The 14,872-nt window shown below is 38.6% G+C and overlaps 2 protein-coding genes across 2 annotated transcripts in view; one reads left to right on the top strand and one right to left on the bottom strand.

The window, feature by feature from the left end:
• The window catches only part of MGST1 (microsomal glutathione S-transferase 1), a 274,023-nt gene that overhangs the window by 181,693 nt on the left and 77,458 nt on the right, over positions 1–14,872 (top strand). The gene's annotated exons all lie outside the window — the stretch shown is intronic.
• The window catches only part of SLC15A5 (solute carrier family 15 member 5), a 36,919-nt gene continuing 28,840 nt past the window's right edge, over positions 6,794–14,872 (bottom strand). The window contains exons 8-9 of the mRNA XM_069861843.1: positions 9,328–9,436; positions 6,794–7,522 (exon numbers count right to left, since the gene is read on the bottom strand). Coding sequence (XP_069717944.1) covers positions 7,378–7,522; positions 9,328–9,436 — 254 coding nt within the window. The 3' untranslated portion in view covers positions 6,794–7,377. The remainder of the gene's footprint in view (positions 7,523–9,327; positions 9,437–14,872) is intronic.

Consider the following 14,872-nt stretch of genomic DNA (forward strand, 5'->3'; position numbering starts at 1 on the left):
GCACAAACTGCATAAGAAACACAACTCTGTCAAAAAAGGACTGAAGTGTTACCATTAATTATTCTGGACCATGTGCTCATTTACAACAGATCTAACATGAGAAATATTCTCAGAGGTGTCAAACAGCCTCAGTTTCATAGGTGCATGGGGGTAGCACTGACTAAATGTTTGAGTGACTGGTAGGATGTGACCTGCCAGAGACCCTTGAAGCTTGGGGATTTCATGTGCAATTTGTGTTTCAGCATTCAATAGATAATTTAAATTGGGCCACTCTCTCTGAGCATTTCTGAAGGATCTACATGCCTGAGTCTGTGTTGGAACTGCACAAGCATCTCAGAAAAAAATAAAAAAGGCATTTATGAGCATCTGTGCAAGTGATTATTTGGAACCCACTGCATCTTAAAAACGCTCAAAAAAAGTGAAAATATTGTTTTCTAAAGAATATTGAGAGGCAGGTGTAACAACCACTGAGTGCATAGGAAGATAGCTTGAAACTGCTAACTGGGAGAAAGAGCAAAACCCAAATCACCATGATTTAGTTAACCCTCACTACAACAAGGACTATTAATTTAAAAAACGAGCAGAGAATAGTCCACTTTAGCCGTTAATCAGATGAAAAAAGTTTGCAAAAGCAAGAATCAATTGACTGTTAATTCACGATTGAACTGAAAAGAAAAGAAGCACTGGATTTCCTAAGTTTTACCCTTCAACTATTTCAGCCAGAACTACAAGAGTACCCTCTTCCTGGCAATTTTTTTTTTAAATACAAGAAATATGTATTTCAGCTCTGCCCTCAGTGCCACTGTATTTAGTTTTTTAGCACCTATGCAATCTATCAGACGAGACCATCCATTTTTACATATTCTCATAAACATGAATTTCTTATCCCAAGCAAGAAGCAGCAATCAAAAGCTCTTCCATAATGAAGCAATATCATTTTCAAATAGGTAATTATCACTTTCCTCCCCTCTTGGTAGATTGCTGCTCTCTCTGTTGTTGAAACTATTTGCTTATTTTTGCAAGACCTGTATAGTTTTTGTACTTGGATCTCTGAAATGAAGTTTCTTCCTGGAAGTCATAGACATTCCTCTTTTACACAAAACAAATAAGGCAGAACTTTTTGTTGCTTAAGGTTTTACACCATGTTCCTGTCATTAAAGTTTAGTTTACAAACAGCTTAAGCTTAAAGAGCATTCCCACTAAATGACAGCTCTTCACAAACAGTGACAAAGGTTGAGGGGTTTATCAACTGTCAGCATGATACTAGAATCTCTCAGTTTTTCCATTTGAATATTTCAAAAAGGAACTATTTCAAGACAATAGGAAAACTCTATGAGCCAAGGTAAAGTCATTCAGAACTGCATGGAATGCTGGATTCACTTTTAAGCAGCATCCTCTTACAACCAATTTTTACTGTTCAGCATGTTTCAAATTGATGGTTTTGCTTGGTATCAAAGATTACCTCTTTTCCAGTTAAATAGACAGTATCTTCATATTGTATTCATTGACCATCCAAAAAACAACACTGAGATAATTTGCTGTGCCTTTTTGTAAAGTGCTACTATTACTACTACCCCCAACCTCATCAGCAATTTTACTTCTGAAGTTCACGTGAAAAGACAATGAAAACATTGAGGATATGGTGTCAAATGATGGTTTGTACGAGGCTGCAAAGCAAGCCAGACAAACTTAACATTCACTGCCTTAAGGCTTTTTTTGTTGGTTCTACCCCTCCAGCTCCCGTGGCTGGCATTTTGGTTTGTTTATTAAGTGCTTCGTATTCAAAACCTTTCATCTGCTAGGAAAAAAAAAAAAGAATATAGATCTATTTAAATAATAAAAGGAGTATCCAGAAAATATACACACCTGCCTTCAGTCTCCATCCAGTCAGCACACTCTGCTGGGTATATAAGACTCAGTTTCAAACCCTCAGTTCTGAGGTAAGGTATTTCAGATGTGACAGAGCAAGTACTTGAAGAGGAGTTTCCCATATTAACAGGAAATAAGCCTAACCCTCTAAATGTAAAGTTATTAACTGCAATATTTTGTAGACATGTGCTTTTTCTCAGAAGCGTATTAGGTAATTAGAATGATCATCTTTTGGATATACACAAAATCCTAGTGTCTGGAAAGGGAGTGGACTGCTCCCCAGTCAAAATGTAGATATGCATTCTACACATTTTTTATTTAATCTGAAAAGGAAAAAAGCAACAAAGAACAACCCTAAAATTAAACACCCAACACCAAAAAACCCACATCCAGACAAAACAAAAAAAGTAGGAAAAGATGTTGGTCATACAATATTTGAAAAAAACTTCTACTGGTTTTCTTTTGGAAAGCATGCAGCTCCTAAGAAAATGTGCAGAATGCCTACAATTTGGTAGTCTTAGGATGCATTATCCAGTGCTCTGCAGATATGAAGTTATCTTCAACAAACTGAAAAAAAATCATTGTTAGAGCAGTTCCTATCATTCTTACAACTTTCCAATATTAGAACTGATTAAATAACTTTAAAAAGTCAGTACTAGTAGACTATATAAGGTTTAGATGTCAGCCCCTGAATCAAGGAAATCTATATCTACAATTACAGAGAGACTGAAACTAGAATAATTTAAAGTACTACATCAACAGAATATTACTTCTGTGGTGAGTCTTTCTAGACACCAGGTAGATAGAATGGAAAAAGGTCATTTTTATTCTATTCAGAACAGTGACATGATGAGGAGACTTGTAAATATATGATATTTATTTTAAAAGATTAAATAGAAGCAGACTTTCAAAACATTCTCTGGAAGGTAGCTGGATTTGCCTTTGCCAAGGCAAATCTATTAGACTACGTGTTATAGCAAACAGACACCAGGGTGAAGTCTAAAAGCTTTAGTTCTTCTCTGCGGCTTTTCTCCAGGGCACAAGGAAGGCATATTCCTACCTCATCTTTCCAACTCAGAGTTCCCACAGAAGCTGAACAAGACTTACTTTCATATCAAGTGGAACACGCATCTCTTTCTTCCATCGCTGGCAGAAAGTAAGCATTCCTAGAAAATTTACAACAACTTCAAGACACAATAGTAGCCCCGACTTAAAGAAGGGAAAAGAAACCCAGCACAGACCCAGACAGCTGAGTTTAATGCTGTAAAATTACCTTCAAGGTATTTTAATCAGACACACTCAGGGTTCTTTACCAAAAAAAGACTTCTGAATATTATTCTTCTTTCATACCTAGGGAACCGGACTGAAAAAGATTAAATAACTTGCACAAGGACCCTCAAAGCCTATGTAATGTCTGATCTGGGTTCTACTTTCTGACTACTACTGCTGAGTCTTAACAACTCCCTCTTTCCTCTGCAAAGCTGCAGGCTTCAGCAAACAAAGCATTCCTTATAGCTAATTGGTATTACATGGAAACTCAACTGCTCTTATTTACAAAACTACAGATTTATGTCAAGCAAAGCCAATTATGCTTAATGTTTAAACTATTACAGGTGCTCAATGACATTGTTGCTAGGCAGTCAAAGTGAAATTGCTCTTTTAATGCATCTTGTTCCAACTGGGAGCATGTGTTTTATCATCAGTGCAAACTTAACAGATGGAGATCTTAATCCTCTACAGTGAGCTTTCTCTCCCCTCCCTCCCTCAAAATACTGTCCCATGCATTTCAGCTTAACTTAGGTGCTCAATGACCTGTCTGGGACAGAATTTGTATTTTCAGTACGTCCATACATGAATAAAGTATAAAATACTCTTTTAACCCTTAAACATCTCCAGTCTCCGACCCCTCACCTGCATCAGCAGTAATCAGCAATACATATAGCTGTTCAAGATTAGTAATGACCTGTGCTGAGCACAGCACCCACCAAAATACTTACAACCAGAACTGGCAGACAGCACAAAAGCAGCTTCTTTCAAAATCAAGACTGAATCTACAGAGTCCTTTACACTAATTTCACTGTGGGCTGGCACAAGATTTAGAAAATTTAGACAATATCAAAACCACAAAACTGAACTGGGATGTTTCTGGGGACACCTAACATCACATTTTTTTTTCCACAATAACTTTCAAAACTGTAGTACTTTATAGTGAGGATTAAAACATGCATATCTTAAATTTACTTTGTGCAAAGCAACATCAAGTGGCAACCTAAAATACAGGCAGTCAGATCTGAACGAAAACTGCCATAGATCAACAAAATGCTGAACCAGTGAGGGTTATTCTAACATTTTCCAGCTGCTTACTGCATTATTTCATAAGCACACACCCTTCCATGTTTTTTTCTGTCCTCTCATTTTTTCTAATGTACTAAATCAGATGTGAAAACCAGCTTCTTTCAAAGTCAAGACCAAACCTGTAGACTCCTTTATACTAATTTCACCATGTGCTGGTACAAAATTTATAAAATTTAGACAGTGCTCTCAAAGTACAATGACTTCCATCACCTTTGTATGGAGGCCCAGATGCTCTAGTTCAAGAAGCGTCCCCATCTGTTGGGGAGAACTGCTAAATTGCTCTGTCATAATGGTGAACATGACTGATTGACTTCTGTATATTAATATATGTCAAAGTCCAGCCATCCTTTTGCCATCTATTCAAAACGCCAAATTTTTACCTAAATGGGATAGAAAAACCCTTCTTCTGGTCCATGTGAAGAAGGTAGTAGGTTTTCATTAGTCAATTATTCAACCCAAAGCCCACTCTAATCCGTATCTTCCAGAGAATCTCTTTATGAAGGCTACCCAACTGCTTCCTTCCCCATTGCCAAAAGCCTTTCTGGCATGATTGCATGACAGAGAGGTCCTGTCTAGGGAGTTAACCAGTCCTCTTTTTCTTGCAGAATGGGTTTCCAACAGACAATTAGGAAGCTTGAGGTCATTCAGCCCAAGAGCAAGCACCAAAGGGAATATGTTATACTAAAAAAATAAAGCTAGGCTTCTTGTTTTCCTGTTCATGATGAAAATGGTTCCAAACTGCTGTTATTTTTGCAGGTTTTTTTCTAAAAATATCATCATTGTTAGGTGTTAAAAGCACTGCCAGCCCAATTATACTTGCTGGCTCAAATCTTAGATTTTACCCTTTTATTACACAGTTGCTCTCCTTTTGTGTGTAACTCTCAAATGCATTGACAGCAACCACAGACCTCTTGTCAGCAGACTCTATCCAGCATCTTTGCAGCTTTTGTATGCCAAGACAAAGATCAAATAAAGTATTCAGGAATTTCCCACTTTATGGAAAGAAATTAGGATATTTGTTGGCTTACAGTTGAGTTGAGTTTATTGCAATATAAATATTATTTAGAAAATTACCACATTAGAAGCAAATAACTGTCAAATACATCAAAATTATCCTGCTTTCTGGTCTCTGGTGTCCTTGGAGACTAGGCCCTTCAACCTTTTGCCTCCTCCCCCTCTCATAGCCCTAGCACAAGCCCAGCTTATGCAGTCACTTGCGGAGAAAGATTGTCTCTTGCTGGCAGGGCAAAGAGCCAGGGCAAGGCAAGCAGGCAACTTTTTGACCTTCATACCACTTCTTACAAAGCAAACAGCAACTTGTACATTCAGCTCTTCCATCAAGGCCTGGCATCCCACACTAGTCAGAATGGATGACCACTTCAGATGAACTCGTATGAAGATATAATTCTTCTATCTCTACTAGCCAATCCTAGGATCACAATCTCATTTACCATGAAGAAAGATTAAACAAGTTCCACAAAACAATCACTTCCCAATGGATACCTCCCCTTTCTACCCTATCTGTTGGCGTCTGGACTTTAAGGTTCCTCAGACACCTTGTAGCTCTTCTGCTGACCCTGATCTCCATCTTCATAAGTTATTTCCCATGGCATATATGTCCAATGCTTTACTGAAATCAAGGCAGGTCATCTCTACAATGTTTGTTTAGAAAATTAATTCTCATTACACATAGACATTACGGTAGTCTAGCTAATATACCTTTGATACATCTGTATTGCATTTTTTCAATTTACCTTTTATCTCATGACTTTAAATGTCATCATCTCTCTCTCTTTTTTTTCTTTTTTTTTTTTCCCTAAACCTTAAATATTTGTAACATCAACTAAGGGCTCCTGCCTGCCTTCCCACTTCTCAGATGCAGTTACTAAGTTTTGCTCCCCCCTCCCTCAACACCCCATCCAAAGTTGCAGCATTAAATATGGTTAGTGGTAGAGTGGTGATTTCCTTGGAGAGATGAATTCCTTCACTAGCTCTTTCACAGTTTCAGCTCACATAGTACTCTGCTTTGCTTTCAGTACATCATATTCTTTTGATGTAGTTTCTCCTGTGGTAGAGCATTCTTCATATTTAGAAAGCATTCTGGCTTGACTACCACTTCCAATACAATCATCTTGATGTCAAAGTGGTCCTTTAGGTTTTTGGTTCAATGTTTCCTTATCACATAAAGACCCCATTCTATCCTCACTCTTTGCAGCAGTATGACTTAAAAAATTTAAAATGTTAAGTACAAGATTACCATTACTCACAATACCCATGTCAGCCAATTTTAGAAGTGTTTAACATCATTTAGATCTCTAAAGTGGAATGTATTTTGCTAATCAGCCCCTGTCTCCCCACCTCCCCTCTTCCAGCTGCAACTATCCTTTCCCAATCATTTTGTAATTCTTTTTGTCACCTCAGCTGGGCTACAATGAGTAATTCTGGCATCAATAAATGCTTGCTTCCAGTTCTCTTACTACCTGTTTTCTGTATGTTGTTCTTTTTGAATGAAAAGTTCTACAGCTGTTCTACAAAATATAAGACTAAACGCTTCAGCATCATTGTTTCATGACAGACTTTAAGCACCCATATTTCTAGCATATTTTTGCTATATCTCAAAGCAGTTTGCAAAGAAGGTTGGTATGGTTGTGTTCGTTTTACTAAAGAGGAAAATAAGTTAAAGAAAGAACTTACTGAAGGCTAGGTAGCACATACGTAGCAGAGCTGAGAACAGAACACAGACCTCCTACCTTTGCAAGCATCAACCAGCCAATACCAGACTCTATTTATAAATGATACTGTCACAGAGTAATTTGCTAAACAAATGTATACATGAGTTTATTGATTTTGAACCATTGCTAAATACAAATACATGTGGATACCTACCTATTTCCCTGTAGAGATTAAAAGCCTCTCTCCATCAACTATGCCAAGCAGTGAGCTCTCATTGTCCTTGATGGGCATTATGACAGTGCAGCATCCTACAAGGCCAAATCCTATGGCAATTGCTATTTTGTAAACTTATAAATAACATTATTATTCCTAAGAAAACTAATAAATACATTGGCAGTTCAACTTAACAATGCAAGGTAATTTACCATTAGAAGTTTGTTGGTAACAATCAAAATTCAGTCAAACGATGGTGAAATCTTATCAGGTTTTCTCCATAGGAGGCAAAATGGGAGAACGTTCCAGGACACTATCATAATGCTTGATGGCTTTTTCATGCTTCAAAAGTTTTTCTTCAGGAAGACTTCTTCTGAACTCATTGGTGTATTCCTGATTCAGATTGTTGTATCTGGGCAGGGGGGAGGATGGGGAAGAAAAATGCTAAAATTATCTTTTCTGGAATTAGTTTCGCTTATTGTTTATTAGGTAATATTTTGCAAGTTACAGTGTCTGCTGAGTCTTGGACTTCTAAGCAGCCAGAAAAATTAGAGTGATTTAGACTTTCCTTGAACTTTCCAGAACTTCAGGACGAGAAGTGCCAAATGGGATGCAGGCATCAGCAGCTGTGTTGTGTCATTTTAACAAATTTAAAAAAGAAATATATGCTTTTCCTCAGAGAAATGTTACTATATTTTATGTAATGCAGAGTTTTAAAGACTGATTTCCCCCTACTCCTTAATCAGTGTTTATCTGAATAGTCCTCACCCTTTCACTGCCTTCCCCCCGGCTACGGTAGAATTTTTATTCAGCACAAAGTGAAACTATTACATGTGAACTTAAGAAAACTTATTGCATGTATTTTCAGGAAGACTGGAGACCAATAAATTTCCCCATTGAATTATGTCAATTTTGGGTAAAATTATTTGTTGCATTCACCCCAGTTTTACATCCACTTTCTGACAACCTAAACCATTTAGTTTTCAGCGGTAAATGCCAGAAATGAAAATTTCATTTCACAGCAGAATAAAGTGCCATTTTATAGAAGGAAGACAAAGTGCATGCAGGGTAAACATTTATAATCACGACTCAGGTCACATTTAAAAGATGAGAATCAAGAACTAGCCATCAGAATAGGCAGACACTTGTGTCTCATGTTACATTTAAATGATTAACAAGACGCTACAGTAAGTTTCAGTGCTGCAAAGTTAGGTATGGATATATGTAATATAAAAAGCAGTATTTTTCTCAAGAGTTCTAGAAGTACATTGCCCTTGGAAATTTTCTGTTATTGTCATTATCAAATCACTACTTCAAGGTTTCTGAAGGATTTCCACAGAACTGCAGCCCGGCGTCTAAGAGAGAATAGCACTCACATGTGACCTTTCCTACTCATGGTGACACAGGCTGCTTCCCTCCCTGTTCTTCGCTACAAGCATTACTTATAACATTGTAAACAGAAAGTTAACTGTGATTAAATGTTCCATACTACAGGAGGTAGACCAACTCTCAAACCACCCTGGATATAAAAGGGGATTGCAATTATGAGTATCTTGCATTTTACAGGCAATATACAGGCATTAAACCTAGGCTCTATAGGTGGCATAAAGTTGCTTGCTATGCAGGGGGCTAATTGAGCAATTCTATTGACTCCAGCAAAAAGTTGCATTTCTCTCGCCCAGTAGAGCATCAGAAAATATTTCAGGGTTATTCTGTTGAAACTACTGCATACTGCATCAACCAGTAGCTTTTTTCTGTCTTCTTGCAACCCCTTTGCCTACTGCCCTATATTAAAGCTGTAAGCTCTCTGAGATAATGGCCGTTTTCTATATATTGGTACAAATCCAAATGCAGTGGAAGTCAGTTTCATGACCAAGATATCTTGGTTCTGTGATCTAAGGTCCAATGCCAACATATTTACATGTTTCCATAAATAATAGAATGCTCTTTTTTCTTCAAAGCAGTTTTATGTTGGTAAGACCCCTTAAATATTTAAGGCTAGTTTCATCAGCTGTTTTTTTTTTTAACCTTACCACATAATTTTGACTGTGAAATCCCTCTCCTCAATGCAGATGAAAAATACTGAAGTCTGAACCCTGAATGATGACATATGATCTATCACTACTAATTCTTTATTACATGCTAGCTTACAGGTTTTGCAAGAATTCTACTCGTATCTACAAATGAAACATGAAGCTTTCATTATCTCACACATACCTGTGTGCAATAGTCCAGAACCCCAGGGTGTTCACCATCATTAAGGAAGCCAAGAAGAAGAAGAATCTCTCCAATTTACCTTCATGCAGCAAGTGTGGAAACCAGTTGCCTGGAAAAGTAGATATTTGAAGCTGAATTAGTTTATCTTGCAGGATGAGTTGTGGCTCATATGAAAGACACCAAGATAACTTTGTGTACGACACAGTCACAGCAGGTGCTTGGACCCCCCCCGCCCCGTATCTATTTATACAGCTTTCATTCACACAGCATCTATGTTTTTTGAGTCTACAGCATACTTCACTCCTGCTTTGCAGGCAGGAAATGGAGATCTAGAGAAACTAAAGAACTCTCCTAACAAATCTGAAGCGCATTGGTAAACAGAACTCTGCACAATAATAATCAGGCCACCTTCCCTCTATATTATTCCCTGCACACAGCTAAATCAATGTTAAATATGAACCATATAGGAAGAATTAAAATTAAGGTGGTCTGTAGAAATCCTTACTCGCATCCCTCATTCTTTTAACGTGCCCTTCTTAAAACAAAAATCCCACAAAAAACATTCATGAAAAGAATTTGTTCAGTGCCTTGGATGGTGCTCCATTACCAAGATGCCACCAGGTGTTTTACTTTACTTTTTTTAATAGTTGCACTTAGCTATGAGTCTGCAATGTGTCCATGTCTTGCACAGAGCATTTATTTGCATGAATTGTACCTTTTTCTACTAATTCTTTTGACAATAGCATCTGGGACTTTTTGGCAGCTTAAACTCCATCCAGAGAACAGTGCCACCTAGGAACACCCAGGGTCTTCCCCGTCTGTATTCTTTAGTGCTTTAGTCTACAGATGGGTTGCTTTTGATGTTGTTCATCACAACCATTCTGCAAACAAACTCAGGTGATAAATTGTAACTATGGAAATCAAGATGTTTAAAACCAAAGTAAGCTGCCCCTCCCCGATCAGTCTGTGTTTGAAGACAATCAGTACCTGAAGTACCATAATCAACTACAGAAAAATCATAACACCAAGCTGGAAAGAAATGAGAGTAGATGCAGAATATCTGAGAGAGATCTAGAGTGCTGTAATGACCTTTTACTTTATTTGGGAACACAGTGGTTTTTTTCATTTTGGAAGAAGAGAGGCTGTCTTCACTAGCAAGTAGTGAAGGGCAACAGGAGCAAACATAGTGTGAAATAGCTGGTGCTGAGAATGTGATGTCCACGCTATACACACCTCATGGTAGTTCATATCAGACTAGTTGCCATTAACAGCTGGAACACAGCAGACACTAGCAGTTTTTGTTTAGTTTCATCCAAAAGGAATGTGGACTTTTTTGTGCTCCAGGATCAAATCAGAGATGATCAGGAGATTCAGATCAAAAGCACACTCCTGATCTGAACAGAACACCAGTATCAGTGTGCCTAAAGTCACCTTGTTTTGGCATCAAATACTACCCATCTAAACAGAGTAGCTATTCACCACTTGGACTAGCTGAAAGGGATAGGAGGAAAAATAGCCACACAGCTGCACTGTACAAACCCAATAGCCTTAACTCATCTTTTGACCAGTAATGATGTCTTTAGATTTCCAATACCATTCTTAGCTTTTCAAAATTTTCTGCTTAGAGAGATAAAGCAGTTCCACAGCCCAAGAGTGCCAGCACTCAAAGGATTACACTCCCCACACCCTCACATACATATATTTACATTTTTTTCTTTCCTCCACATCTTAGAGATGTAAACACATTTCTTTTCAAAGCAGTTACCTTTAGCTCTCCTAGAATTAACAGGGAACAACGGCCATCACTGCAGCAGTTTTCCTTAACTCCTCCGCAATTTGCTCTGTGACACATTACCTTTCTGCCTGTCACAGAGCAGCAGCACCTCACCTCTATATGAGCAGTTCCTTTTGTAGCATTATCTCAGAGCAAGCTTTAAAATGTATCATTTAACACTGTCAGTTGACTAAGCTCCTAGGTGCTATAACTTCATTTTAGTAGCTTATAAACTTTTACTGTCATAATTCGCAATCGGGTAGTTTTTCATTTCACATCCCCCAGTGGCCAATAGAAGTCACGAAGAGAGCACGTGTATCTGATGAAAGAGAAAGCACGTATGAGGTTTGGTGCTACAGCTTGTCAAAGCAGAGCTCACACTGTCTGCCAGGTTATTTACATCGGCTAGGCTAACTACATGAGCAGCAGGAGCTTTCTAATGGAATGGCGTTTAGAATGGAACCTAAACAGAAAATATGTACTTAAAAATAGCACAGACCAATAGGAAAAAAAAAAAAAAGACCAACAAAAAAACCCCCACCAACAAAAATGAACTCAGCAGCTTCCAAGAGAACAGAGCAAAATGGATCTTTAAAATTAATGCTACCAAAGGCACCATATTGGAATGTTGAAAGTGTGAATGGTTGGTTTCATCAGGGTAGGAGGGCAACCCAGGAAGCAAGATTTTACCAGACTGCTCCCTGGTCTGGGTCAAAGATAATTTCTGTGTCTCCTCTCTGTTTCTTACCAGCATTTAAATAGTGAGGCCAGGATAATGAGACAAGACTTTTGGAAAATTCTGTGTTATAAACAAGCAACATGATAGGCAGGGCCAGAACTAAGATTGGTCTTGGTGGACAAGCTGGAGAAGTGGGCGTCTGTGAAACTCATGACATTCAACAAGGAAAAATGCAAGATCCTACACCTGGGATGGGGCAATCTGCAGTGTCAGTACAGGATGGGGGATGATGTGATTGAGAGCAGCCCTGAAGAGAAGGACTTGGGGGTGCTCACTGACAAGCTCAACATGACCTGGCAGCCCAGAAGGCAAACCGTATCCTGGGCTGCATCTCTTGTGAGAACCTACCTGGAGTATTGTGTCCAGTTCTGGAATCCTCAACATAAGGAGGATATGGAACTGTTGGAACAGGTCCAGAGGAGGGCTACAAAGATGATCAGAGGGCTGGAGTACTTCTGCTATGAGGAAAAGCTGAGAGAATTGGGGTTGTTCAGCCTAGAGAAGAGAAGGCTCCGAGGAGATCTTAGCGCCTTCCATACCTGAAGGGACTACGAGAGAGCTGGGGAGGGACTTTTTACAGGGGCACATAGCAATAGGATGAGGGGGAATGGCTTTAGATGGGGGGTGGGAGGGAGATCTAGATTACACATTAGTGTTCAAGGCTTGGTGGATGAGGCCTTGACCAGCCTGGTCTGGTAGGAGGCGTCCCTGCCCATGGCAAGGGGTTGGAACCTTAAGGTCCCTTCCAATTCAAACCATTCTATGATTCTACAATTCTATGTTAAGATTACAGCTGCCATAGCACACACACATACTCCCTCTCTAGTTTATTGATCCACCCAAAGCAAGGGATAGGAACAAGACTTTTCCTCTCAGTGAGGAGCAACAAGGTTTGTCAGAGGTGCCTTTCTCTACAGAGAAACAGGAGTGGCAGAAGTCCTAGAGATAGTCCTAGAGACTATTATCCTACTGCCAATATGCATTTTCAGAGGATACAGTGCAGACCAATGTAACCATTTCTTATTTTCAGTCAAAAAAATGTACTTAATACTTTTTTCTTTTTCTTTTTTTTCAAATGGAAGTTGATTTTCCATGAAACAGGTGATAAAACTGAATTACATTTACCTCTAGACTCACTGCACAGAGACTCCTCTGCTGGCTGGAAGCCTTGAAAGAACAGCTGTTGGTGCCAAAACATGTGTTTCAGGCAGTAAAAGTCCTTGTAGACACTTTCCGCCCTTACCCTACTACTAATAGCTTCCACAATCTGTCTGCAGACTCCAGCACCCTCCACTGGCATTCATACTTGCAGTGTTTTACTCTCAGCCATGAACATCTGTAACTTACCAGGCCAGTTTTTGTTTGGTTTTGCTGGAGTAAGACACCCTGGGCACCTTTGAGTTTGAGGAGTCCAGCACTTTCTTAGCCTTGAAAAAGCATGCAGTATGTTAACAATTCACTTTCCCCAAAAAGATGCTGCCTTTGGGTTCTGCCAATCCTTTACTTTTCTATGGAGGTTGCCAACAGAAGTACCAATTACAAGGTTGGTTTGTCACATAGATAATTGCTCTCTGGGAATTAACTTTCCACAACAACCTCCCAATTTCCATTTTTATTCCAACAATGGAAACACTTTGTAGCATGAATCATCACAGAGAATCAGAAGTTTCCTTTTGCTGTGTACATTCTAAAGAGCCTTTTCTTATTGGTTAGAGGTGAATCGGTTAAGCATTTCGTGGCAAATTTAGAACAAAATAAAAGATTAAGTCTAAGCAGAGTGAGTTCCTCAAGCCTGTTATACCATACATCGTTGACATCAAGTGCCTGGTAAACTTTCACTGAAAGTTGCAAAACCTTTCATTTTACAGTCCTATTGATTTTGCATCAAAAAAGCTCAGGGGATACAAGAAGGAGGAATATTATACAACACCAAGAGAAAATACCTGATCCTACCAACACAGCTAGAAAAGTAGGTGAAGCAGGGATTAGGACATGGAAAAACCACTTTCCTGGTCTGATTCTGGTTGCTGGCTGACTGCAATAAACAGCTGGCAATACTAGCCAGCAAAGAAGACATGGAAAGGGCTGTAAGCCAGTGTTTGACATATACCAGTGCACACAAGGTATCTGTCACCATGATGGCACCCTTGGAGCTCTCAAGGGATTCACAACAAAGCCCAGAGTTGCATAGAAAGGCATTCAGTTTGTTTACTGAACACCACCATCATATTTTAGTATTGGTAAAACATAGAAGATAAAGCCAAACAGTCACATGCTAGAAGTTAGACTATTCTGCATGATTCCCACGTTTTTACAGCTACCCTGCAACCTAGACCATGATTACAGAAAAAGATGAATTAATATCTTAGAGAAAGATTGCATTGTCTTCCATAATTTCAATAAGTTAGTGGGCATATATTTAGTATTTAATATTATCCAAATTAAAGTCTCAGTCTGCATCCTTATTAGCTAAATAGGCACCAATGGACACCACCATCTGGACTGCAAGAAATATCCTTTAACTTCATCATCTTTGGTATTTGGAATCAGACAAGACTCCAAGCTGAAAAAAAATTAAACCCACAAAAAATCCCTTGTTCTCCAAATACAAGCAATAAAACTGTGTCTGGATCAGTTTCTTTCTTCTGACCTTTTTGGGTTTTTTTTCTTACATATTTACATTAATATTTTTAGAGAAATGTATTCTGAAATGATTGGCATAGGAGGACAGGTTTTGTCTTGCATCTCCTTCCGTTAAAATGTTAGGAGAGGTAAGAGATCCAAAAGAAAGCAGTTTCCCAGCTTGTACTGAAAATATCACTGTCACCCGTCATCTGTTTGCACTCGTCAGATTTTTTAAAAAAATCTTATTTTATCATATTCACACCATCCTCCATAGATGCGTTAAAAATGATTAATGCAGCTTTGACTGTGACTGATATCTGATCAACTTTGCCAATAAAAACCCAAATAAAATTCTAAACTAGTGACATGAAATAGGATATAAAAGCGTTTAAATTTTGTCAACACCC

Source organism: Phaenicophaeus curvirostris, chromosome 1 (assembly GCF_032191515.1).
Source record: "Phaenicophaeus curvirostris isolate KB17595 chromosome 1, BPBGC_Pcur_1.0, whole genome shotgun sequence".
Taxonomy (NCBI): Eukaryota; Metazoa; Chordata; class Aves; order Cuculiformes; family Cuculidae; genus Phaenicophaeus; species Phaenicophaeus curvirostris.